At 33.4% G+C, this 26508-nt stretch overlaps 1 protein-coding gene and 1 long non-coding RNA gene across 2 annotated transcripts; both read right to left on the bottom strand.

Annotated features, from left to right (window-relative positions):
- Positions 1-7464: 7464 nt before the first annotated feature.
- Positions 7465-8025, bottom strand: LOC127804265 (uncharacterized). Its single transcript, XR_008023678.1, has 3 exons — positions 7834-8025; positions 7666-7758; positions 7465-7504 (listed from the first exon to the last, which is right to left on the bottom strand). It is a non-coding gene; the product is annotated as an uncharacterized LOC127804265 (long non-coding RNA).
- Positions 8026-8494: 469 nt separating this feature from the next.
- Positions 8495-13453, bottom strand: LOC127804264 (uncharacterized). The gene is made up of 2 exons (XM_052341090.1): positions 13185-13453; positions 8495-9458 (listed from the first exon to the last, which is right to left on the bottom strand). Exon 2 carries the CDS (start codon positions 9447-9449, stop codon positions 8820-8822), a length of 630 nt encoding a protein of 209 aa, XP_052197050.1. The 5' UTR covers positions 9450-9458; positions 13185-13453; the 3' UTR covers positions 8495-8819.
- Between the last annotated feature and the right edge of the window lie 13055 nt (positions 13454-26508).

Raw genomic sequence — 26508 nt, 5'->3', positions numbered from 1 at the left:
GACTGTGAGTGGTTGAGAACCCTTGTGTTCCCAAACCTAGGGTTCTCCGACTATGTGTAGTCAAGAGCGTTTTGATTTTTATATTATTTTAATATAAAAAATATTGTACATAAAATAAAAAATAGAATTAATAAAATAAATAAATTATTTTTTAATATTTGCATCTGTAAGGAACTCAATAGAATAGATTAACCAATTTCACAATTCTTTAAATATCAAATATTCAATATCTAAAGATAAAAATATTAAATTTTGAATTAGACCTCCAACTTTGAATAAAGTTTAACATTAAAAACAGCATTTCATCAACAATGATTTAAAAAAAAATATTTCTTTTGGAATTGAATCATTCATTTCAAATTCTAAATATTAAATTCTTATACATTAAAACTTACAATGTTGTATTCTTTTTATTTAAAATTTTTTAAAAATTAACTATTAAAAACTTACACTATTGTTATTTAAAATATTTAAAAATTAAGTATTAAATGTTTTAAAAAAAAATGAAAAGGAGTCCTCGACCTTAGTATAAAAAAATTACACTTTGGCACGCTCCAAGAGTCCTAGTTTTGAGCCTTTGGCACGTTCCTCGAGAGCAAAATTGATTTTCAAAATTTTTTTTTATATTTTTTGACATTTATTACCGTTTTCTTTTTTTTCTTTTATTTTATTTTTCTCATTCTCCCTTATCTTCTTCGTCCTGCTTCTTCTCCCTGCAACACATGACCACTGCTCACACACAGCACTGGCCACCCGTCGACCTGGCCACTGCCAACAATGTCGTCTCCGTCGGGTCGTCCTCGATCGTTGAGCCACCGTTGTCATCAGTCATTCGCCACGACAAGCTAGCTCCCACGCCTCTACTGCTTCTGGCCGCCAAGCGTCGCTGTATCAAACCGCCATCGGCCGCACCTCCGACTATATATAAGGCTTAAAAAATTACACAATAGATATTTAGAATATTTAAAAATTAAGTATTAATTGCTTTAAAAATAAAAATTTAAGAAAAGTAAAAAAGAGTCATTGACCTTGCTATAAAAAAATTATACTTTGGCACCCTAATTTATATTACTTAGGGAATATATTTTTTCTACACAGTCTTAGAATGTGAAACTAAAAAATATCTCCTCTTAATATTTACTCATCTTCTTCTTTTTTATTATTAGGAGGACTCCATACTCCCTTATTCGTTAAATATTTTAATTTTATTGATCTTTTATTGTGAGCCTCGAGTTATGACTTGTCTTAAATTTGTATATCACTTTGATTAATTTTATAATTTTTTTTGCGATGCAACACCTGAACTCAAAAGAAATGAAATAATTTATTAAATAATATAATATATTTTATTAAAACATAATATTTTATAAAAATAATAATTAAACAACAATAAATACAGCGAGTCAGTCGGCACGTGGGGGGTAACGGTCTAAAATTGAGGAGGAGACTGATTCTGGAAGTTGAAGGGCAGGGGCCCAAGGCCAATCCGCCCCCCCCCCCCCCCCCCCCCCCCCCCCCGATTTTGTTCACCCTCTTTAACGGAGGTGAACATCACCCTCACAAAAATTGTGAGAGTGAAAAAGCAACAAAATGATAAATTAAGCCACTGACTTGGTTGACCCACGGTTCTAATTTGATATCTGGCCAGCAACCACGAGGGTTCTGAAGACGCAATTATTTGTCCGCACAGAGAGAGAAAACGCCAATGTTTATTTGTCCGCACAGAGAGAGAAAACGCCAATGTTTCATGTGAGGAGAGTGAGTGTGTTGGAGTGAGAGCCCTCGTACGTCTAAAATAATTAAATAAATATAAACTCGTACATGAGCCCCATATTAATTTTCCAATGGTAGTGCCACTGTTTCCGAGTGCAATTTTGTTCACCCTCAAAAACGGGGGTGATGATAGCAACGGAATGGCATGAAAATAAATGCCGTTCCGTTGCTGTTTCACCCTCACAGAAATTGTGAGGGTGACCATCACCCCGTTAAAGGGGGTGAACAAAATCGCACTCCACTCGGTGGGGGGGGGGGGGGGTTGGAATCTTAATGCGGATTGGTCTTGGGCCTTTGCCCTTCCAGAATCAGTCTCCTCCTCAATTTTAGACCGTTACCCCCCACGTGCCAACTGACTCGCTGTATTTATTGTTGTTTAATTATTATTTTTATAAAATATTATGTTTTAATAAAATATATTATATTATTTAATAAATTATTTCATTTCTTTTGAGTTGAGGTGTTGCATCGCAAAAAAATTTATAAAATCAATCAAAGTGATATACAAATTTAAGGCAAGTCAAAACTCGAGCCTCATAATAAAATATCAATAAAATTAAAACATTTAAAAAACAAGGGAGTATAGAGTCCTCCTAATAATAAAAAAGAACAAGATGAGCAAATATTAAGAGGAGATATTTTTTAGCTTCATATTCTAAGACTGTGTAGAAAAATATAGTCCCTAAGTAATATAAATTAGGGTGCCAAAGTATAATTTTTTTATAGCAAGGTCGATGACTCTTTTTCATTTTTCTTAAACTTTCATTTTTAAAACAATTAATACTTAATTTTTAAATATTCTAAATATTAACTGTGTAATTTTTTAAGCCTTATATATAGTCGGAGGTGCGGCTGATGGCGATTTGATGCGGCGACGCTTGGCGGCCAGAAGTAGTAGAGGCAGGGGAGCTGGCCTGTCGTGGCGAACGACTGATGACGATGATGGCACAGTGACCGAGGATGACCCGACGGAAACGACATTGTTCGCGGCGATGGCCAGGCTGACGGGTGGCCAGTGCTGTGTGTGAGCAGGGGTTATGTGTTGCAGGAAGAAGAAGCAGGAGGAAGAAGATGAAGGGAGAATGAGAAAAATAAAAAAAAAAGAAAAAAAAAGGAAAAGGTAAAAAATGTCAAAAAAAATAAAAAAAATTCTGAAAATCAATTTGGCTCTCAAGGAGCGTGCCAAAGGCTCAAAACTAGGACTCTTGGAGCGTGCCAAAGTGTAATTTTTTTATACCAAGGTCGAGAACTCCTTTTCAATTTTTTTTTAAAACATTTAATACTTAATTTTTAAATATTCTAAATATCAATAGTGTAATTTTTTAATAGTTAATTTTTAAATAAAAGGAATACAACATTGTAAGTTTTAATGTATAAGAATTTAATATTTAGAATTTGAAATGAATGATTCAATTCCAAAAGAAATATTTTTTTTTTTAAAATCATTGTTGATGAAATGCTGTTTTTAATGTTAAATTTTATTCAATGTTAGAAGTTTAATTCAAAATTTAATATTTTTATCTTTAGATATTGAATATTTGAGATTTAAAGAATTGTGAAATTGGTTAATCTATTCTATTGAGTTCTTTAGAGATGCAAATACTAAAAAATAATTTATTTATTTAATTTTTTTTATTTTATTAATTCTATTTTTTTATTTTATGTATAATATTTTTTTATATTAAAATAATATAAAAATCAAAGAGCTCTTGAATACGCATAGTCAGAGAACCCAAGGTTCGAGAACACAAGAGTTCTCAACCACTCACAGTCAAGAACCTGAGGTTTACCAACATCGTACTACGGTTCTCCCCCCCTAGTTGATGGCCACGGCCATGGCGGTCGGCGGCAACTGATATTTAATTTTTAATTTAATTTATTCAAATTATAATGCACTTATTGATGTGCTTTATTATATAAATTTAGTAAATTTTTTTATTGTAAAACGTTAAGAACTATGTAATAATTTTAATTTCTGTTATTTGTTCAATATTTACAATTTTTTTTAGTTTCTCTTATATTTTGATTTGTAATATTATTGAATCTTATATGTTTATTTCTTATTTGAAATTTGTAGAGTATTTGATACAAACAAAATTATTATAACATAATACATATAATTATAACTGTATTTTAATTTTAATATTATTTACACTGTGTTTTTAGGCATGAATATACGCTAATATATATATATATAAGAAAAATATTATACCCGTAGACAAATTAACAAATAATTATCATAAATTGACACAAATTTTAAATATATACATATATATGTTCAAATCCATATTTTTGTTATTAAACTTTTACATTTTTTCTTGTAAAACCTTAAGCTTATTATTATTTTAAATGTGTCCTTAAACATGACAAAATAACTTCATTTAAACACTTGGTCAACGCGACAACTGAAGCGTAATTAACAATGTGCTTACTGAGAGAGTGATATGAATGAAAAACCTATATACATGATTTTTTTCTAAATTAAAAATGAGCCAACCGTAAATTTCTCTTTTGTAGTCTTATTTTATATATGTTTTCTCACTTATCTGAGACATGCTTTCTTAAAGTATTTTCTCTCATTGCTCCCTCCCGGTATACATTTTCAATCTAAAAGTATTCACTTTAGATACGCTCATATCCTTCTTTTCATTTCAGTGAGTTCAATTTTCCATCGACCTTGGTTAACATTGTTTTGGAAACTTTAAATACATTAAAACTTAAGAATACACAATTTTTCGATTAAAAATCTTTCGAGCACATAGTGTTAAGTTAACAAAGTTTTTATGCTTATTTATTACTTACTAGTCATATATTTAAATAAAGTAATTTTTACACTATTTAAAAACACATTTTAAACAACGATACATTAAAAGTTCTAAAAAACCCTTAAAAATATGTGTGTGGCCTATATATACAACTATGTATATATATAAGCACGTGCAGGTTTTGTTTTGATGCTGACGTGAAATTGAGTGGGAAACAGTGAGTGCAATTTTGTTCACTCTTTTAATGGGGGTGAACATCACCTTCACAAAAATTGTGAGGGTGATGTTCACCTGCATGCTGTTCCATTTTTGTGAGGATAATGTTCATCTGCATACTGTTCGTTACTCATCACCCTCACAAAAGTTGTGGGGGTGATGTTCACAACTTTTGTGAACAAAATTCCTCCCCCCACCCCAATAATTAAGCCACTGACTTGGTTGACCCACAGTTCTAATTTGATATCTGGCCAGCAACCACGAGGGTTCTGAAGACGCAATTATTTGTCCGCACAGAGAGAGAAAACGCCAATTTTTATTTGTCCGCACAGAGAGAGAAAACGCCAATGTTTCATGTGAGGAGAGTGAGTGTGTTGGAGTGAGAGCCCTCGTACGTCTAAAATAATTAAATAAATATAAACTCGTACATGAGCCCCATATTAATTTTCCAATGGTAATGCCACTGTTTCCCACTTAATTTCAGGTCAGCATCAAAACAAAACCTGCACGTGCTTATATATATACATATTTGTATATATAGGCCACCCACATATTTTTAAGGGTTTTTTAGAACTCTTAATGTATCGTTGTTTAAAATGTGTTTTTAAATAGTGTAAAAATTACTTTATTTAAATATATGACTAGTAAGTAATAAATAAGCATAAAAACTTTGTTAATTTGGCACTATGTGCAGCCTTTTTTAAAGATTTTTAAGCGAAGAATTGTGTATTCACTACAACAATTTTGGGTTTACGAGGCATTTAAAAATGCCTTAATATGTAGTTTATTGGGGCATTTTAGCTATTAGAGCGCTAACAAAAGTGTCGCATGTAATCGTGCCCTAAAAGCTTATTGAGACACTAACAAATGCTGTGTAAATCCACCAAGATATCTCCCTGCATTTTACATGTAATGGCATTTAAAAATGCCTCGAAAACAACTGTAAATTTATGCATGTAATGACATTTAAAAATGCCTCAAAAATAATTATAAATTTATGCATGTAATGGCATTCAAAAATGCCTTGAAAACAATTGTAAATTTAAGCATGTAATGGCGTTTAAAAATGTCTCGAAAATAACTGTAAATTTAAACATGTAATGGCATTCAAAAATGCCTCAAAAACAACTGTAAATTTAAGCATGTAATGGCATTCAAAAATGCCTCGAAAACAACTGTAAATTTAAGAGTCTGATGACATTTAAAAATGCCTCTAAAACAACTATAAATTTAAGCACTTTTTTTTCAAAATAGATTGATCTGGTGAACAAATTTTTGAATTCTAAAACCTGATATCAACCAACATAGACACAAATCTCTTCATCTAATTTAGTAATCCAAACCACATAATAAAACCACTTCACATATACATATACAAAACCAATACTCCATGGTCTATGATTGATTTGTCAAAAAAAGAATTACTCCAAAAATCCATAAATCTAACAATTATCATCATTTGTCATCCATTATAACACCAAAAAAAGAATTAACAAAACAACTAATCTCCATGATCTATTGAACTCTAATCATCACTTTCATCACGTTCAACCTACACAAAGAAAGTAAAAATATCTTAGTAAAATAGAAACAAAGTTTTTCTAAAGAAAGATGAAATCAACAATATAAAAGTATAAATGTACCAAGAACAATAGCCATGCAACATGTGCTCCAAGGGCATCTCCAATGGTTTCGAACATTCCATATCTTCTTATCAATTCTTCATCCCACTCTACTGCCACTTGAATATGTACCTCACACCAATTAGGTCTTAGTCGTGATCCACCAATTTCTGTGGATGGATCAATACTCCGGACAATTCCCTTTGCTACAATTTGAGTTGGGTCATTTATACTTTTCAAACAAACTCTATTTTGAACCTATCAAAAAAATAACAATGGATAATACAAGTTCAATATCCAACAACATCCTCAACAAAAAAGTAACATATATAAAACAAAAATTTAAGCAGCATCACACTACTTGTAAAACTCATCATAAATAGAATAATGGAAAACAAAATGAAAGAAAAAGAGAGATGAAACTAAATAGATAGAAAAGACCGTCGAATGGGTCAAAGCCTAAAGTTACAATGTCCCAAACAACAATTTTAAGTCGTAGTACTTGAATGTGCATAACTACTACAATGAAGAAGATAGTAAGAAAATTACTTGAATTGGTTAGCGAGTTGAAGTTGGTGAAGAAAAACCCATATTGCTCTGAAGAGATGACACAAGATTAGAAGGGTTCGAAGATGGCGTAGGATGACTATTACTAGGTGTTTCTCTATTTTCCATGCACATAGCTCTCAATTCTTGTAGCTGCTCATTCATATTCATGTATTGTTCCTTCATCATCTCCAATTCATTCTTATAACTCATAGCAAGTCTATGAGACATTGCACGACTAGGTATTGGACCATAAAGATCTGAAGGACAAACACCTAAGCCATACATACGTACATGCCCAGCTTTCTCCTTTCCCATAACTTGAGAGTAAATATCATTTTGATTTTGATCATTTCGTGGACCTTCTGAAGCATTAATAGTTAACTCACGCATTGCTTCCTACAAAAAAAAAAAATTTATATTCAAAGAATAAATATAAACAAATGGACAAATAAATTATTATTATTTTTATTTAACTATTACCATTGCTTCACTAGCTGCCTCATTTCCCGGAGTTTCACCTTTTGAATAACACTCAATGAACAAGGTAGAGCGTGATGGGTAATAGCCAAGTTCCTTTTTCTGCATACAATGTAAATATTTATATATTATATAATAGTTAAACAAAGATATAAAATTGAATACTTCCAATCATGACAAATATAATTAATGAGAAACAAAAATAATATTTATTTCATTAAAATTCAATTATACATAGCGTTTTGAAAGGAAGTAGAAGTTACCTTTTTCTCTGCCACTCTAGCGAAACTCATCTTACCCTTTCGGTGTACCATTTTTTGATGTCCTCGACTCACTTTATTTCTATCACTAACTCTCTAGAATACATGGCAAATTTTGTAAGAGTAATTAATTGAAAAATACCACAAGTTAAAGTATAACTTTACACACACCTTTGATGCATCAGAATTCCAAAAAGTTACCAACTCCTTCCATTGGTCTTCATGAACTCTTTCAGGAACATTTTTCATTTGTTCAACAAGAGATACATTTGGATCATAATAGTTTGTTTTCACAAAAGATTTCCAATTTCTCCACTTTTTGGCGATAGATTTCAATATCCAATCCTCTTGACCAAGAGGAAGCTGAAACTTTTCCTAAAAAAAAAAACAAATCAATTTGATAGAAGAATAAGCATGAACAATGATATTATACAATATTGTTATAATATAAAGAATGAACTACACCAATACATGAACTTGGGTCAACATCTCTTTTTTATAAGTTTGAGGTACTTTGATCCAATTCTTATAATGTAATGGTGCGTATCTTCCATTGCGTGCTATAGCCCCCAAGAAGTGAGCTAATTCACTTGATGACTTTTCATCAATAGGTTGCCCTAGGTCATTAAATTCAACTTGAATAGCCTCTTGCTTATCTCGAGCCCAAATTTTTCGCATAAATGTTAGCCCTCGTACATTCTTCTTGATACCATTGTCTATTCCAAAACATTATAGAAGTATAAAGTGAAATGAGCAAAGCTGAATTAGAAAAGTTGATAGATTACCTGAGACTATATTGGTTTGAGTGTTGCTTAAATCTCTTCTTGACTAGTTTGAGTCCAACCCATCAGACATACGTCCAATTCTAGTTCTTGGTGCCATCAAGCTGAATTTGTGTGAATGTAGCAATACTCACTGTTATATAACAATGATTCTATGTACCAAACTAATGGAACAACACACAAATAGTATTTAGATAATTGAAATAGCTAATTAAGACAACACAATCTTGATATATAGTTTTCTACAACGAAAAATGAATTAATTGAAAATAAAACCCAAAGGAGAAAGCATTAAAAACTACAAACTCAATTTAGAAAAGCATAGAATTGAAAGTCGTACAAAGTTATAACATAAAAAAATAATAATGAACCATATCAACCATAAGCATCAAATTCATCATGCTCCCTAGCCCATGTAATATCAACATTGATGTCACCATCTTGAATTTGAGGATTGCATGCATGGCTTTGCAGCTGAGTCTCTATATCATCCTCACATGAATTGACTTTTTGATCAAATTGGTCTCTAGGTGTGGTTCTTATTACAACATGCCAGTCTTTTTCTGTAGGGTCTTCCACATAAAACACTTGTTGTGCTTGAGAAGCTAAAATAAATGGCTCATCTGTGGGCATGAGTCTAGTGAAATTGACTAAGGTGAAACCATCATCATCTTCTTTCTTTCCACTTCTTTGAGAAACCCAATCACAATTGAATAGCGTCACTTTTTTACCACTGAGATAATCTAACTCTAAAATATCATTTAGAACTCCATAATATGTGACATCTCCTGATATGGGGTTGTTATCCCTCACGTTAGCATAACTTTCTGTCTTGGCAGTAACAATAACCCCACTATTTTGAGTTTTTCTCTTTTCCTCAACTTCTTTCACACGAAATCTAAAACCATTAATAATAAAACCCTTGTACTTTCTTGCAACACAATTAGGACCTTGAGCAAGAGCTCGAAGCTCTTCAGATATATCCTCATTTCCAGCAGCAAACATTTCTCCAACCTAAATAAATGAAGGATAAGATTATGAAAACAAAAATAAATAAATAAATTAAAAAAATTGAAACCAAGGTTACTGAATAAAAACTTACCGTGTCACTAAACCATGAAGTAAATTCCTCAGTGTGTTTAATAGCCCTTTGTCGTTTAGAAAGTCGAGGATATTGATTGTTTATTATAGTCTCATGTTGTCTGTGCATATAGTAGAATATAAGGATACAAAAGAGCTATTTATACTCTATTAAAATTAATGGAAAATAATTATTGACTTACTGAATAAATTCTTGAACTGCGTCACAATTAAACAACACATATTTATGTGCCATTTCTAATGTTTCTCTATTTAAAACAACCATCTCTTCTTTTCCAAATGATCGTCCTTGCATTGCAAATATTGGTAACTCAACATTGCTAACATTTCCTTCATCAAAATTTCTACTTGGCCGATTGAATTTGGTTTCAATGTCATCAAAATATCTAGAACAAAAGGTTAAACATTCATTTGCTAAATAACCTTCAGCAATGGAACCCTCTGGATGAGATCTATTTCTTACATATGACTTCAATGTGGACAAATACCTATAAGATGCCCAATGATGAAAAAGTAATTATGTTTGCTTTCAAATGAATGATATCTAAATTAAATTTGACAAAATAAAAGCAATCAGTATTACTTACCTCTCAATAGGATACATCCAACGATAATGCACAGGCCCAACAAGTTTAGCTTCTGTTGCTAAGTGAATTGGTAAATGCACCATAACATCAAAGAATGATGGAGGGAAAATCCTTTCTAGGTGACAAAGTATTAATGCAATTTGGTATTCCATTTGAACCAAATCAACAGAGTTGAGTGATTTCGAACAAAGATTTTTGAAGTACTGGCATAACTCAATCAAGGGCTTTCGAACATGCTGGGGTAAGACCTTTCGCAATGCTAATGGAAGTAATTGTTGCATCAAAATGTGATTGTCATGACTCTTAAGACCTAATATTTTGAACGGTTTAAGCTGTACACACCTTGAAATATTTCCAGCATACCCATCAGGAACTTTCACTTTCTTTAACACTTTGCCAAATATCTCCTTTTCTTTTTTATTCATTGAAAAACAAGCAAGCGGTAAAGAACCATCTTCTCTCGGGTGAAGTTCACTTCTAATATTCTTCGCTTGTAAATCAAGACGTGCATTCTTGTGATCCTTTGTCTTCCCATCTAGATTCAACAAGGTCCCAAGAATACTATCGCACACATTTTTCTCAATATGCATTACATCAAGATTGTGGCGCATTAAATTGTCCTTCCAATAGGGCAACTCAAAGAAAATGCTTCTCTTTTTCCAATTGTAAGGCAATTTTGGATTATCACTCACTTGTTTTCCAAATTTTATGTTGAATCCGTTCAATTCATTTAACACCATAGAGCTAGTTAAGCGTGGAGGTGCCTTTCTATGTTCTTCCTCACCATCAAAATTTTTCTTATCTTTACGAAAGGCATGATCAACATCCAAGAATCTTCGATGACCCATGTAACATGATTTCCCACTTTTTTGCAATCGCTCAGAACATGTATACTTATGACATGAGGGGCAAGCAAGCTTTCCTTTTGTGCTCCATCCAGATAAGTTAGCATAGGCAGGCAAATCACTAATAGTCCACATAATAGCTGCACGCATTTTAAAATTTTCCTTAGTAGATACATCATATGTGTTTACCCCATCCCATAATTCCTTTAACTCCTCTATCAAAGGTTGTAAGTATACATCAAGGTTATTTCCAGGTGGTGAAGGGCCAGGGATGAGCAATGATAACATGAAAAAAGGTTGTTTCATACACATCCAAGGAGGGAGGTTGTATGGCATTAGGATAACTGGCCAAGTACTATGAGTACTACTCATTGTCCTAAATGGGTTAAATCCATCACATGCTAATCCAAGTCTAACATTACGTGGATCTTTAGCAAACTCAGGATGCTTGAAGTCAAAAGTCTGCCAAGCTGGAGAATCTGCCGGGTGTAGCATGTATCCATCTTTAATTCGGTCCTCCTTATGCCATTTCATAAAGGAGGTAATTTTTGAAGACATGAATAGCCTTTGCAATCTTGGTTTCAATGGGAAATAGAATAATACCTTAGTAGGGATTTTTGTCTCACTTGTATCTATGATCGTTTCTCCATCATTTTGCAACCTATTTGTAGGTATTTTGTATCTAGGAGTGTGACATTGATAACATTCTGTGGCTGTCTCATATTCCTTGTGATAAAGTATGCAATCATTTGGACATGCGTGAATTTTTCTACACTCAAGGCCAAGTCCCTTAAACACTTTCTTTGTCTCGTAGTAAGATTTTGGTAATTTACCCCCCTCAGGAAATGCATCCTTTAACAACTCCAATAACATTGAAAAAGACTTGTTCGACCAATTTCCAAGACATTTAATGTGAAATAGGCGAACAAGGAATGATAACAATGAAAACTTACTCCCGGGAAAAAGTTCTTGTTTAGCTTCATGAAGTAACTTATAAAATGTCTCAGCCGTTTCATTAGGTTCATCTACAATATTCATTGGGTCATCTTCATTTACATGTTCATTTGGGATGCCAAATGCATCATATAATAACTCATGCATCTCATTATTCATAAATAGGTCATTAGGAGCATGTGTTTCAAATCCCACAAATGATGAACCTTCTCCATGGGCTGTCCATTTTGTATATCCTTTAATAAACCCAAAGCATATCAAATGATCTTTTGCCTCTTCCCTAGTTGCCCACAGTCCATTCCCACACTTCTTACATGGGCATGTTATTTTTCCATTGATACTTGCTTTAGCAAATGCCAAACTTAAGAATTCTTCCACTCCATCAATGTACCTTCTACTAACTCTATGTTCATTCATCCAATTTCTATCCATCATTTTCCCCTTCAAATAAAAGGATTTCCAAAAAAAGATATCTACAAAAAAGACAAAGAAATTAAATAGGTTCATTACTAATGCTTCAGGAAACATAAAAAAATACCAAAAAGAAAGGCTAGAAAAGCATTTAGATACACACAAAATACATATATATATAGAGATATGTATATATATTAGCAACAATTTTGCAAGTAAAAAGAAAGGCTGCTCTCAGCTAGCAGCCTTCTTTCTCTCTATATAAATATATATATATGTATATGTATATATATTAGTTGGAGAGACCATTGGCAGAGCGTGTGGCAATGTGTCTCTCTCTTCTAAATATACTTTTTCTTTTCCATTTTACTGTCAAACTATTTTTCATCCAAATTATATCAACCAATACATGATATTTTCACACACTTTTTCAATCTCCAAGTTATATATCTAATATATATTTTCAGTTTGTTGCTTTACTTCCAGCCATCTTTTCTCTCTTATAATTGAATTTTATATTATTTTATATCTAATATATATTTTCATTTTTCTTTGCCATTTTCCTGGCATGAATTGGTTGAATTTTATATTATTTTATAAATATCCCCTTCCCACTGCCCCATGACAAGGAATAGGTTTCTAAAGTAATTGAAAGTGGGAGCCACAATACTTGACTACCAATGCTTCAGGAAACGTTAAAAAAGATACATGAAGGCTTAAAAAACATTTAGATCATAAATTGAAGGCTGCCCACACACACACACACGCACAATACATATATATATAAACATATATAATTGCAAAACATAAACTGATTGTGTTGTAGAGAGGCTGCGAACTACCCGGAGGAAGCAGCGGCCGCGTTGAGGCAGCAGGAGGCTGCGATAGTGGCGTTGAGATAGCAAGGACAAGGCGATGTCGGCGTTGAGACAGTAAAGACGCAGCGACGGCAGACGTTGAGGCAGTAAGGATGCGACGACGATGACTTTGAGGGAGCAAGCGGGCGACGACAGCAATGTTGAGGGAGTCGATGAAAGCTGCAATATGCTTGAGGAAGATGGGCAATAGGGATTTAGGGATTTCGCAAGGGGAAAGGGAAGAGGCGGGGGAATCTCCCGCCACTGGTTTTTTCATTTTTTTTATATTTTTTTTGTTTTTTTATTTAGTTGTTATATATATATTTTTTGTTTTTTTATTTAGTTGTTAAATAAAATAAAATAAATTATGAAAATAATATTAATAATTATTTGATTGATAAAAATAAAATGATTTCATGATAACTGTTAAAATAGTTTAAATTATCACAATTATTAAATAATTTAAATAATAATTTATGATAATAATTTAAAATATGTTAATAAAATAATTTAAATTATTGTATTAAATTAATATTTATTTAAAAATTTTGAATCCATATATATAGCTTTGTTTCACATAAGGGTGCGCAAACGATCGGTTTGATTACTGAATCGATCGAAAAGTAATAATGAAAATAACTGAACTGTATGTAATAATTAATCAAATCGAATCAACCGACAAACCCCAAATAATCAAACTAACCAAAATCGAATAATTAACTAAACAAAATTTGTAAAAACTGAACCGAACCAAGAATTGAACTTTCTCACATAATAACCAAACAAACTGACCTAAAGTTCAGCCTTATTGTTGTTGTCGGCCACCTAACGGGGTGGTGATTCCAATGATTAGAACTGATCAGTGGATTTCCCCTAACCACAGTGGTTCATATATCCAAAAATCAAAATGATCTAATGGTTAGACGGAGACGAAGACGAAAGGACGAGCGAATCGGAGACGAACGAAGTGCCCCTAACCACAGTGGTTCATATTCTAATGGTTAGCAATTCGATTTGTTTTATTAACCGACCAACGAAGACCGAATCAATAAAAATTAACCCAAAATTTTTGACAAAAATAATTGAACCACTAATCGACACCTAATTTAACTAAACCAAACCGGCTGGTCGGTCGGTTCAATTAGTTCAATTTACTAGTTCCACACTTCAAATTTTAGCTTATTAGAATTATTTTATTAGATTTCTTTACTAGGGCACTTCATAAAAGTGTCTCATTAGAATTATTTTATTGGGGCATTTTAAAAATTTGGTCCTATTAGATTTTTCCTTTAGGGTATTTTATCAAAGTGTCTCATTATTTTTCTATTAGGGCACTTCATCAAAGTCTCATTACAATTATTTTATAGGGGCACTTTAAAAATTCTGCCCTATTAGATTTTTCTATTATGACACTTTATTAAAGTGTCTCATTAGAATTATTTTATAGAGTCACTTTAAAAATTTTGCCCTATTAGATTTTTTTATTAGGGCACTTCATTAAAGTGTCTCATTAGAATTATTTTATAGAGGCACTTTAAAAATTTTGCCCTATTAGATTTTTCTATTAGGGCACTTCATTAAAGTGTCTCATTAGAATTATTTTATAGAGACACTTTAAAAATTTTGCCCTATTAGATTTTTCTATTAGGGCACTTCATTAAAGTGTCTCATTAGAATTATTTTATAGAGGCACTTTAAAAATTTTGCCCCATTAGATTTTTTTATTAGGGCATTTCATTAAAAGTGTCTCATTAGAGTTATTTTATTGGGGCACTTCAAAAATTATGCCCTAATAGGGTTTTCTATTAGGGTACTTTATCGCTATGCCTCATTAGAATTATTTTATTAAGGCATTTTTTTAAATTATGCCTCAAAATAGTATTTTATAGGGCAGTTTTTAAAAAATGTCTTAAAAAAAATGCCTCAATAAGTGTTTTTTGTTGTAGTGATTCTTAAGTTTTAATATATTTGAAATTTCCAAAACAATGTTAATTGAGGTTGATGGAAAATTGAACTCACTGAAATGAAAAGAAGGATATGAGTGTCTCTAAAGTGAATGCTTTTATATTAAAAATGTATATCGGGAGGGAGGGATGAGAGATAATGCTTTGAGAAAACATCTCTTAGATAAGTGAGAAAACATATATAAAATAGGACTAGAAAAGAGAAGTTTACTGTTAGTTTATTTTTAATTTAGAAAAAATTCATGTAATAGATTTTTCATTCATATCACTCTATCAGTAAGCACATTGTTACTTATGCTTCAGTTGTCACGTTGACCAAGTGTTTAAATGAAATTATTTTGTCCTTTTTAAGAACACATTTAAAATAATAATAAGTTTAAGGTTTTACAAGAAAAAAAGGTAAAAGTTTAATGACAAAAATATGGATTTGACCATATAAATGTATATATTTAAAATTTGTGTCAATTTATGATAATTATTTGTTAATTTGTTTACGGGTATAATATTTTTCTTATATATATATATATATATATTAGCGTATACTTGTGTCTAAAGGCACAATGTAAATAATATTAAAATTAAAATACAGTTATAATTATATGTATTATGTTATAATAATTTTGCTTGTATTATACGCTCTACAAAATTCAAATAAGAAATAAACATATAAGATTCAATAATATTGCAAATCAAAATATAAGAGCAACTAAAAAAATTACAAATATTGAATAAATAATAAAAATTAAAATTATTGCATACTTCTTAACATTTTACAATAAAAGAATTACTAAATTTATATAATAAAGCACGTCAATAAGTGCTTTTTAATTTTAACAAATTAAATTAAAAATTAAATATCAGTTGCCGCCGGCCGCCATGGCCGTGGCCATCAATCGGGGGGGGGGGCGGAACCCTAGTTCGGGGTTGGTGAACATTGGGTTGTCGACCGTGAATGGTTGAGACCCCTTGTGTTCTCGAACATTGGGTTCTTTGACTATGCATAGTCGAGAACTCTTTGATTTTTATATTATTTTAATATAAAAAATAGTGTTCATAAAATAAAAAATTAAATAAATAAATTATTTTTGAATATTTGCATCTGTAAAGATGTAACATCTTGAATTTGAAAATAAATAACAATTATTCAAACTAGTGTTTGAGGGTATTATTAAATATTTAGGAATTTAAGTGAAAGTATTTATTTATGTGGTTTTGAGAAAAATAGGGAATTAAAGGTAATTAATTAAATAACTTGGGAATGGTTAATCATTATTAATTATCGGTGGTGATTATTGAATATTTGTGGGTTAAAAGGAAATATTAATTTATTTGGGTGTTTGAAGATTTAAGAAAATGTTTATTTATATTATTTTGAGGAAATAATTATTTATTAGGGACTATTTAGGAAAAGATTAAAATAAAGTAATTTAGGATAATTTTTGGAATATTTGGGGTACAAGTGTAATAAGGGAAATGAGAGTTTGGGGTGTATGTGGCGGTTTTTTAAAGTTGTGGGTTTAAGGGTAAATTTTTGAAAGTGGCTGAGAGTTTCTTTAAATTTAATTTAGTGTGTTATATGTGTGAAGGTGGTGGCTGGCCGAGTGGCACATGGGCTCAAGGAAGGCAGGCGCGAAAGGTGGTGGCTGGCCGAGTGGCATGCGGGCATAAGGAAGGCAGGCGTGAACGTGGGTTCGAGCCTTGGGAGAGGCCTGCGCGCCCTGGGGAAGGAATTAATTGTTTTGAGTAGCAAGGAAAGCCAAAACGGCGCCGTTTTGGGGCGCCAGTGCTGGCCCCTTTGCGCGGCCACGTGGTGAGAGCTGGTGCGTCTGTGTTGCAGCTTCACGCCTCCTTTATTTTTCACGAATTTTAAGGTCAAATTGGCTGTGTTTTTGGCCGATTTTCTTCATGGGATTAGTTGGCTATTTAATGCTTCAATTGAAGCTAAATTTGGAGGAAAACAGATAGCGAAATAGAGAGCTTTCGGAAGAAAAAGATGGCGCGTTGAGGCTAGAAATAGTGAGGAAATTGGGAGAAATTGAGGATTAAATCAAGTTTAATTGTGGTTTAATTAGTCGGGTAAGCAAAGAATTATGTATTAATAATTTTATATAGTTGAATTTAATTTTGAGTCTGATTTTATTAATTTTTGACGAGTATGCTATGTTACAGCGTGTATTAATTTGGTGTGCAAGTATATGTGTACACTAGTGCACTGTGTGCAAGGAGTGAGCTCACTGTATGCGTGAGAGTGTATATCATCTTGACTGTGAGAGTGTGTGTTATTGTGAGTGTGCCAATCTATATATATATATATATATATAAACATATGGGCATGAGAATATCTCTGTGTGTGAGTGTAAGGAAATTAAAAAAAAAAAAAAAGAAGTGGCCCTAACCGTGAATGCATATTAGTGGAGATATGTACATATGTTATTAATAAAAGATATATATTTTTCTATGTGTATATTCTAAAAAGGAAGTGATGTTTGCATATTAGTAAGCATTAAGTTATTATTATTATATATTAATTATATGAATTGAGAATATTATTAGCATGATTTAATTTAAAATAATAGGAGACTCATTGGAGTTTTATTGCAGTGTGCCTACATGGGTTAAAAGTATTAGAAGCGGCATATGTTTAAGAATTTATACGGCTAGATTATTTATTTTACACGGTAGATTTATTTAATTAAAGTTATGATTTCATTAATTATTAGAAAACGCTTTACTTCGCAACGGGAACACAAAAGAGGCAGCAATCAGTCGATTATAGGCAAGTTTCTAACTCTCTCCTCATGTTCTTTAATTCCCGTGATAGACTCTGTGGTTTCTTGTATTTTATCCCTTCCCTTACTCTAATTCGGTACCTAGCATTTTTTATTGAATTATTATTCAATTGTTTAATTTAAATTAAATTTGAGTCTTTTAGAATTTTAATTGTTGAAAGCCTACGGGGGTTTGTACCACCCCCAGTCCTTTCGAAATGATGCCGAACCTAACTTAGGGACTAAGTTCCTAAATGAGCGGGTTTATTTATGGTTTCTTGGGTTTATTTATGGTTCGGTTGAGCTATCGAGTAGTGGGGTAAAAGTCGACTGTTTGGTGATGTTGGGGTAAACTATTATACGGCCCTGAAGTAAACCGTCGGGTGGACACTCCTAGTCACTGGCTATTGACCAGTGCCGGACACTACTGACTAGCTCAGCCAGTATGTGATTTACTGTATAATTAGATACATTGTATTACTGTTCATGATTTGATATGCACATGGGTACGGGATATATGTTGGGATATTCATTTATTGAGTATACTTGGATACGGACATTCTAGTGTGGTTAGATTGCATCTGACACGAGCATATGCATCGCGTGTGGTTTACTATGTGGGCAGAGCATGCCTTGATGCCTGAATGTATGGGCGCCAGTGTATCACGTTGATGTTCACTACGCCATTACATTTTTATGTGGATTGCATGGTTATCAACAGTTCTCAGGTCTCGGACGGGAGGACTGTTCCGAGGGAGCCTTTTTCTCGATTATTCTATAGCTCGAGTGTCAGGAGGACCGACGCAAGCACATGGGTGGCGGGAGCACCGACTCGAGATGACGAGCACAGGTTGTTGGAGGTATTTGTTACCGTCCAGGGCAACGGTAGGTTGGTATGAGACTTGGGTGTCGTGTGTCTTGTGTGGGCCCCAAGGACCAGTATGTGCCTTTATTATGCTATACTATTGTGTTGTAGCGTCTCATAGCTTGTGTGTGTTTGGGGGTTAGCGTTCTGGAGAAAGTTTATTGGATTTATACAGACTTCATCATTTCCTTCCTTATGCCTGCTGAGTCTCTCGACTTGCTTTACTTTTCATTATTCTAGATAGTGGGAGCGTGGGTCCAGGCAAGGGAGTCAACATTTAGTGGCAGAGTCGGTATGGTGTACAGGCAGTTTCGACAGTCTCCATCAACTCTGATGTTTGAGTAGGATTTACTCTATAGTTTTAACTGTGCCAGGTCATTCCTCGTGTCTCATGTGTGTTGGCACAAGATGTTGTATTCATTTATTTATTTTGTGACTACTGCGCTAGTAGAGTCCCCGTAGTGCATGCATGTGTTTAGCCTTGCTTTCACTGCTCTTATTTTTGAGTATGCATGTTAGGCTAGTTTTTGTCTTGTGGTTCATTCTTTTTCCTTTCTATCAGTGCTCCCGTTCTAGTAGTCCGGGTGGTTGGAATATCCGGGCGAGGGTGCTTACAAAATAACTCAATAATAGATTAACCAATTTCATAATTCTTTAAATATCAAATATTTAATATCTAAAGATAAAAATATTAAATTTTGAATTAAACTTCCAACGCTGAATAAAATTTTATATTAAAAACAACATTTCATCATCAATGATTTTAAAAAAAATTATTTCTTTTGGAATTGAATCATTCATGTCAAATTCTAAATATTAAATTTTTATACATTAAAACTTATACGGTTGTATTCTTTTTATTTAAAAAGTTTTAAAAATTAACTATTAAAAAATTTCAAAGTTGATATTTAGAATATTTAAAAATTAAGTATTAAATGTTTTAAAAATTAAAATTTAAAAAAAATTGAAAAAGAGTCCCTGACCTTGGTATAAAAAAATTACACTTTGGCACGCTCCAAGAGTCCTAGTTTTGAGCCTTTGGCACGCTCCTCAAGAGCCAAATTTATTTTTAGAATTTTTATTTTTTTAATTTTTTGACATTTTCTACATTTTTCCTATTTTTTTCTTTTCTTTTATTTTTCTCATTCTCCCTTCATCTTCTTCCTCCCGCTTCTTCTTCCTGCAACGCACGACCACCGCTCAGACATAACACTGGCCACTCGTCGACCTGGCCGTTGCCGCGGACAATGTCGTCTCTGTCAGGTCATCCTCGATCGCCGTGCCACCGTCGTCATCAGTCGTTCGCCGTGGTAGGCTAGCTCCCGCGCCTCTGCTACTTCTAACCGCCAAGCGTCGCCGCATCCAACCGCCATCAGCCACACCTCCGACTGTAAGTCTTAAAAAATTACACAGTTGATATTGAGAATATTTAAAAATTAAGTATTAATTGCTTTAAAAATTAAAATTTAAAAAAAATAAAAAAAGAGTCATCAATCTTGGTATAAAAAAATTATACTTTAGAGCCGTAATTTATATTACTTAGGGAATGTATTTTTTCTACAGGTCTTAGAATGTGAAACTAAAAGATATCTCCTCTTAATATTTGCTCATCTTGTTCTTTCTTATTATTAGGAGGACTCTATACTCCTTTGTTTTCTAAATATTTTGATTTTATTGGTCTTTTATTGTGAGGCTCAAGTTATGACTTGCCTTAAATTTGTATATCACTTTGATTGATTTTATAAATTTTTTTGCGATGCAACACCTCAACTCAAAAGAAATGTAATAATTTATTAAATAACTAGCATATACCCGTGCCTGAAGGTACGATGTAAATAATATTAATATTAAAATACAATAATATTCATTAATATTGTAAAAAAATTGTAAATACTGAATAAAATACAGAAATTAAAATTATTATAAATTTATTAATATTTTATAATAAAAAATATTACTAAATTTATATAATAAAGCACATTAGTAAGTGTTCTACAACCTGAATACATTAAATTATAAATTAAATATCAAACAATACATACCAATCGTCACTAGGGACCTTGGAGCCCCTGACAGCGGCCGGTCGGGGGCCCGTGGGTCATCTCAGACCTCCATCGCCCCCTGCCATCTCTCGCAACGCCTCGCCCCCATTCGCCAGCCCCCCTACTTGTCGTAGACCCTCCCTTCCCCCCCTTCATGCTGTCGCACCCGTCAATGACATGGGTGGGTGGGTGGGTTTGTGAGAGAAAAAAAAAAGGGGGAGGGGGAGAATGAGAGAGGCAGTGAGTGAGGGAATGGGAGAGAGTGTGCAACAGAGGGGGGAAAGAAGCAATGAATGAGAGAGGGAGTGGCCGTCACACCCGTCGGCCCCCACATGGCGTCGCATCTGCTGATGGCATGGGCGGGTAGGTCTATGAGAGAGAGAAAGAGAGGGAGTGAGGCAATGAGTGAGGGAGTGAGTGGTTGTCGCACCCGTCAGCCCTCTTACCCACACCTCGCCCTTCCTTTCTCCTACCACCGTTGCACCTGTTGATGGCATGGGTGGGTAGGTTTGTAAGAGAAAGGAAGTGAGTGAGAGGTGGGTGAGTGGATATGTGAGAGAGAGAGAGAGACAAAGGGAGAGAGAGAGGCCATGAGTAAAGAAGTGAATGGGTGCGAACATTATTCAACCATTGATATATATTTTAAATTCATCTCAGCCATTGAAATGTGTTTTTAAAATATTTTACATATTTTTAAATATTCTTTTTTACTATATAGATGATAATTATAATAATAATGTTATTTTTACATATTTTTAAAATAGTGACATTTTAAATTTAAAATAAGAGGGTTTTTTTAAGAGATTGTTTTTAGTTATTTGCAATTGTCCTATATGATAAATTTTTTTTTTTTATAAAATAGTAAATCATAGCTGAATTCAATGTCATACTCATTTTCTTTGATTGATAGTTTGCATGATACATTTTGATTACATAATAAATTCAATATTTTTCTATTGGGTTAAGAGGGCTTATGGGCAAAGGATTTGTTTGATTTTGGGTTTGAAGTTTTTAAAATATATAATGATAGATAATGATAAAAAATTTAATAGAATATAGTGACATTTTAAAATAAAAAATTAAAATATTATATCATAAAATTTCTATCATATTCTATCATAAAATTTAATTGACAGTTACACACAGAATATATTTAATTAATCCAATGCATTAACATACATACACACAAAGAATACAACTATAAATATACATACACAAAATGCAACTATAAAAATACACATAAAAAATACATTCCCTGCACAACAATAAAAAATATATTTAATTAATGGAACATGCACCTATAAAAATACATTAAATTAATGGAACGTGCATAGCAACACACCGCAATGTATTAATTAATTAAAAAATATATTTTCTTTTATTTTTTTTCCCTTTTCTGTTCATCTTCTTCCACCCGATTCTTCTTCCTGCAACGCAACGCACAGCACTAGCCATCACCCGCGCAGCCTCTGCTGGTCGCCGCCGTGGCCAACGCCGTCTCCGCCGGTCGTTTTCAGTCGCCGTCTCCACCGGTTGTTCGCTGCTGCAGGCCACCATCGCCGTTCGACCCTGCGCCCACGGATTGCTATGGCCATTCGACCCTGCTGCTGCATCGTCCGACCACCATTGGCCGCGCCTTCGACTGCCGCACCCAGCCTCTATATCGTCCGCCACCGGCCACCGTTCGGCCTTCAACTCCCTCGCCCACTGCTTGCTCTCTCTATATATAGAGAGAGAGAGTCGGTTGCGTGTGGGCGATTGCGTTGTGAGTGTGTATATAGATGTATGTGAGTGTGTGCCTGTGTATATAGTCGAGCGTATATGTAAGTGTGTGTATATATATATATGTGTGTGTGTGGGTGGGTGGCTGCGCTGTGTGAGTGGAAGATGGCTGCCTGACTTTGGGCGGGAAAACTTTTAATTCCAGCCATTAATGTATCAAAAATTAATCTCAATCATCAAAATATCTATACATTTTAGACAATTCAAAAACTGTTCTGCCATATTATATAGATATAATATATTTTATTAAAACATAATATTTTATAAAAATAATAATTAAACAACAATAAATACAGCGAGTCAGTTGGCACACATGGGGGGTAACGGTCCAAAATTGAGGAGACTGATTCTGGAAGGGCAGGGGCCAAAGGCCAATCCGCATTAGGATTCCAAACCTAACCGCCCCCCACCCCCCCACCCCCCGGGGTTAAGCCACAGTTCTGATTTGACCCCCCCCCCCCCCCCCCCCGGGGTTAAGCCACAGTTCTGATTTGACATCTGGCGATCCAACAGGAGGGCTCTGAAGACGCAATTATTTGTCCGCACAGAGAGAGAAAACGCCAATGTTTATTTGTCCGCACAGAGAGAGAAAACGCCAATGTTTCATGTGAGGAGAGTGAGTGTGTTGGAGTGAGAGCCCTCGTACGTCTAAAATAATTAAATAAATATAAACTCATACTTGAGCCCCATATTAATTTTCCAATGGTAGTGCCACTGTTCCACTGTTTCCCACTTAATTTCATGTCAGCATCAAAACAAAACCTGCACGTGCTTATATATACACATATTGGTATATATAGGCCACACACATTTTTAAGGGTTTTTTTAGAACTCTTAATGTATCGTTGTTTCAAATGTGTTTTTAAATAGTGTAAAATTATTTTATTTAAATATATGACTAGTAAGTAATAAATAAGCATAAAAACTTTGTTAACTTGGCACTATGTGCAGTCTTCTTGTAAGATTTTCAACTAAAGGATTGTGTATTCTTAAGTTTTAATGTATTTGAAATTTTTATGGCAATGTTAACCAAGGCCGATGGAAAATCAAACTTGGTGAAATGGAAATGAGTATCTCTAAAGTGAATGCTTTTAGATTGAAAATGGATGACGAGAGGGAGCGATGAGAGAGAATGTTTTGAAAAAACATGTATCAGATAAGTGAAAAAATATATATAAAATAGAACCAAAAAAGATAAATTTATTGTTGGCTCATTTTTAATTTAAAAAAAAATTCATGTTTATAGGTTTTTCATTCATATCACTCTCTCAATAAGCACATTGTTTCTTACGCTCCAATTGTCACGTTGACCAAGTGTTTAAATGAAGTTATTTTGTCATGTTTAAGGACACATTTGAAATAATAATAAGTTTAAGGCTTTACAAGAAAAAAGGTAAGTTTAATTACAAAAATATGGATTTGACCATATATATGTATATATTTAAAATTTGTGTCAATTTATGAGAATTATTTGTTAATTTGTTTATGGGTATAATATTTTTCTTATATATATATACTAGCATATACCCGTGCCTAAAGGCACAACATAAATAATATTAAAATTAAAATACAATTATAATTTATATGTATTATGCTATAATATATTTTGCTTGTATTAAATGCTCTACAAAATTCAAATAAGAAATAAACATATAAGATTTATAATATAAGATTCAATAATATTGTAAATCTTAATATAAGAGCAAGTAAAAAAAAATTGTAAACATCGAACAAATAACAGAAATTAAAATTATTATATACTTCTTAACGTTTTACAATAAAAAAATTACTAAATTTATATAGTAAAGCACATTATTAAGTGCTTTATAACTTGAACAAATTAAATTAAAAATTAAATATTAGCCGCCGTCGACCGCTATGGCCGTGGCCATCAATTGGGGGAGGGGAGGAACCCCAGTTCGGGGTTGGTGAACATTGGGTTCCCGATCGTGAGTGGTTGAGAACCCTTGTGTTCTCGAACCTTGGGTTCTTAGACTATGCGTGGTCGAGAACTTTTTGATTTTTATATTATTTTAATTAAAAAAAATATTATGCCTAAAATAAAAAATAGAATTAATAAAATAAAAAAATTAAATAAATGAATTATTTTTGAATATTGGCATCTTTAAGTAACTCAATAAGATAGATTGTAACATCTGGACGGAATAATTAATGATTATTAATTTGATCGAGAATAGTTAATAATTATTAATTTAAATAAGGAATGATTAATCATTATTAATTATTGTAATTAAGGTGATTATTAAATATTTGTAGGTTTAAAGAAAATATTAATTTAATTTGTGTTTACGGTGATTATCGAGTGTTTATGATTTAAAGGAAGTATTAAATTATTTTGTATTAAAAGGAAGAGGCAATTAATTATTAACAATCTTAGGAGTTTATATGGGTATTTATGGAAATAAAGAAAGATTTAAATAAATTGATTTAGGTGAATTTCTGGAGATTTGGGGGTGTTAGTGGAATAAGTGGAAATAGAAGTTCAGGTGTCTGTCATTAATGGAAATTGTGGGTGCTGAAGTGTGAATTGTGGAAGTGGCCATGATTCACTTTAAATTTAATTGGAGCGCATATAATGGTTGAAGGTAAGTGGCAGCCGGGTGGTTGCACGCGAGGAAGGCCGAGGGCGAGGACGGGGGATCGAGACCGCGGGGGCGCACGCGAGGCTGGGAAGGATTTGCTGATTTTTCAGCAAAATCCTCCTCGAAACGGCTTTGCTTCAGTGGCCGCCATGTGGCACTCCCCTAACCGCCCATTTTGTATCTTTTTAAGCCCATTTCGAGCTTCTTCGAGCTAGCAAAAGCAATAAGAAATTAAGGAGAAGAAAATGAGCACACAACAATGGTAATTGGGGGGAAAATTCAAAGAAAAATAGAAGAAATGCAGTTAAATTAAAGTTTGAATATACAGGTAAGTAAAGTAATTTATGTGAATAAATTTGTATGGTTGAAATTTAATTTTGGATGCGATTTTATTAATTTTAGATGGATTAAACTTTTTTGCAGTGTGTATCAATTTAGCGACATGTGGGTATAAAAATACCGAAATCGGTTAATTTAAGACGAGTTCTTTACTCCCTTCGTGACTCTTATTCGAGTTATGAATTTCATATCCTACCTTAACTCAATTTGGTTTCGTAACTTAATTACGTCCGTTATAAACGGTTATTGTGCGGATTTTGCTTAATTAATTTAATTAGGAGACTTCTGGAGTTAAATTCTGTAAGTGCTTACGGGATATTGTATCACCCTTACTTCCTTGGGAATGATGCCAAACCTGGTTGGGGCTAGGTTCCTAGTGAATCAGTTGTGGTTATGGGTACCCTCCGGGATAAGTTGTTGTAACCGGATGTCTCAAGATTTGTTTGTGTGAGTCATAGAGTGTGCGATACATAGCTACTGACCGTCGATCGTTAGGTAGTGGCAGTTGATGGCTGGATGTATGGGCGTCGATTATTAGCTATTACGAGAGACTATAGACTGGTCGGGCAAGCTAGTATCGCCTGACACCAACTACTAGTGTCGTGCGTATCATGATGTGGTTGTGGTTCCATGTGGGCGTGAGTGGTATTAACAGGTGGCGTGAGCTGTCGTCTAGTGAGGTAACATGTTGACTATTTAGTGACACTAGAGCGAATTGTCATCAAGCCGGGGGCGACTGTCGACTGGTTGTTCCTAGTCACAGATCGTCGACCGGTACCTGGTCATTGTGGATCAGTTCTGCCATTATTGCGGTATATTGCATGACATTACAGTGTATGTGATTGGGCTTACATTCATTGGGAGTCATGCTTTGAATGTATAGGGAAGTATGCATATTGACATAACCCGGTTGGCCTGTTGAGTGCTGACTTGGGTACGATAGGTG

Source organism: Diospyros lotus, chromosome 6 (genome assembly GCF_014633365.1).
Source record: "Diospyros lotus cultivar Yz01 chromosome 6, ASM1463336v1, whole genome shotgun sequence".
Taxonomy (NCBI): domain Eukaryota; kingdom Viridiplantae; phylum Streptophyta; class Magnoliopsida; order Ericales; family Ebenaceae; genus Diospyros; species Diospyros lotus.
The sequence above is the reverse complement of the archived record's forward strand: the minus strand, read 5'-3'. Positions and strand labels throughout refer to the sequence as shown.

What these genes read in the sequence shown, in the direction of transcription:
- LOC127804264 (XM_052341090.1), bottom strand. Translation starts at nt 9,449, where the DNA reads ATGTTTGCTGCTGGAAATGAGGATATATCTGAAGAGCTTCGAGCTCTT.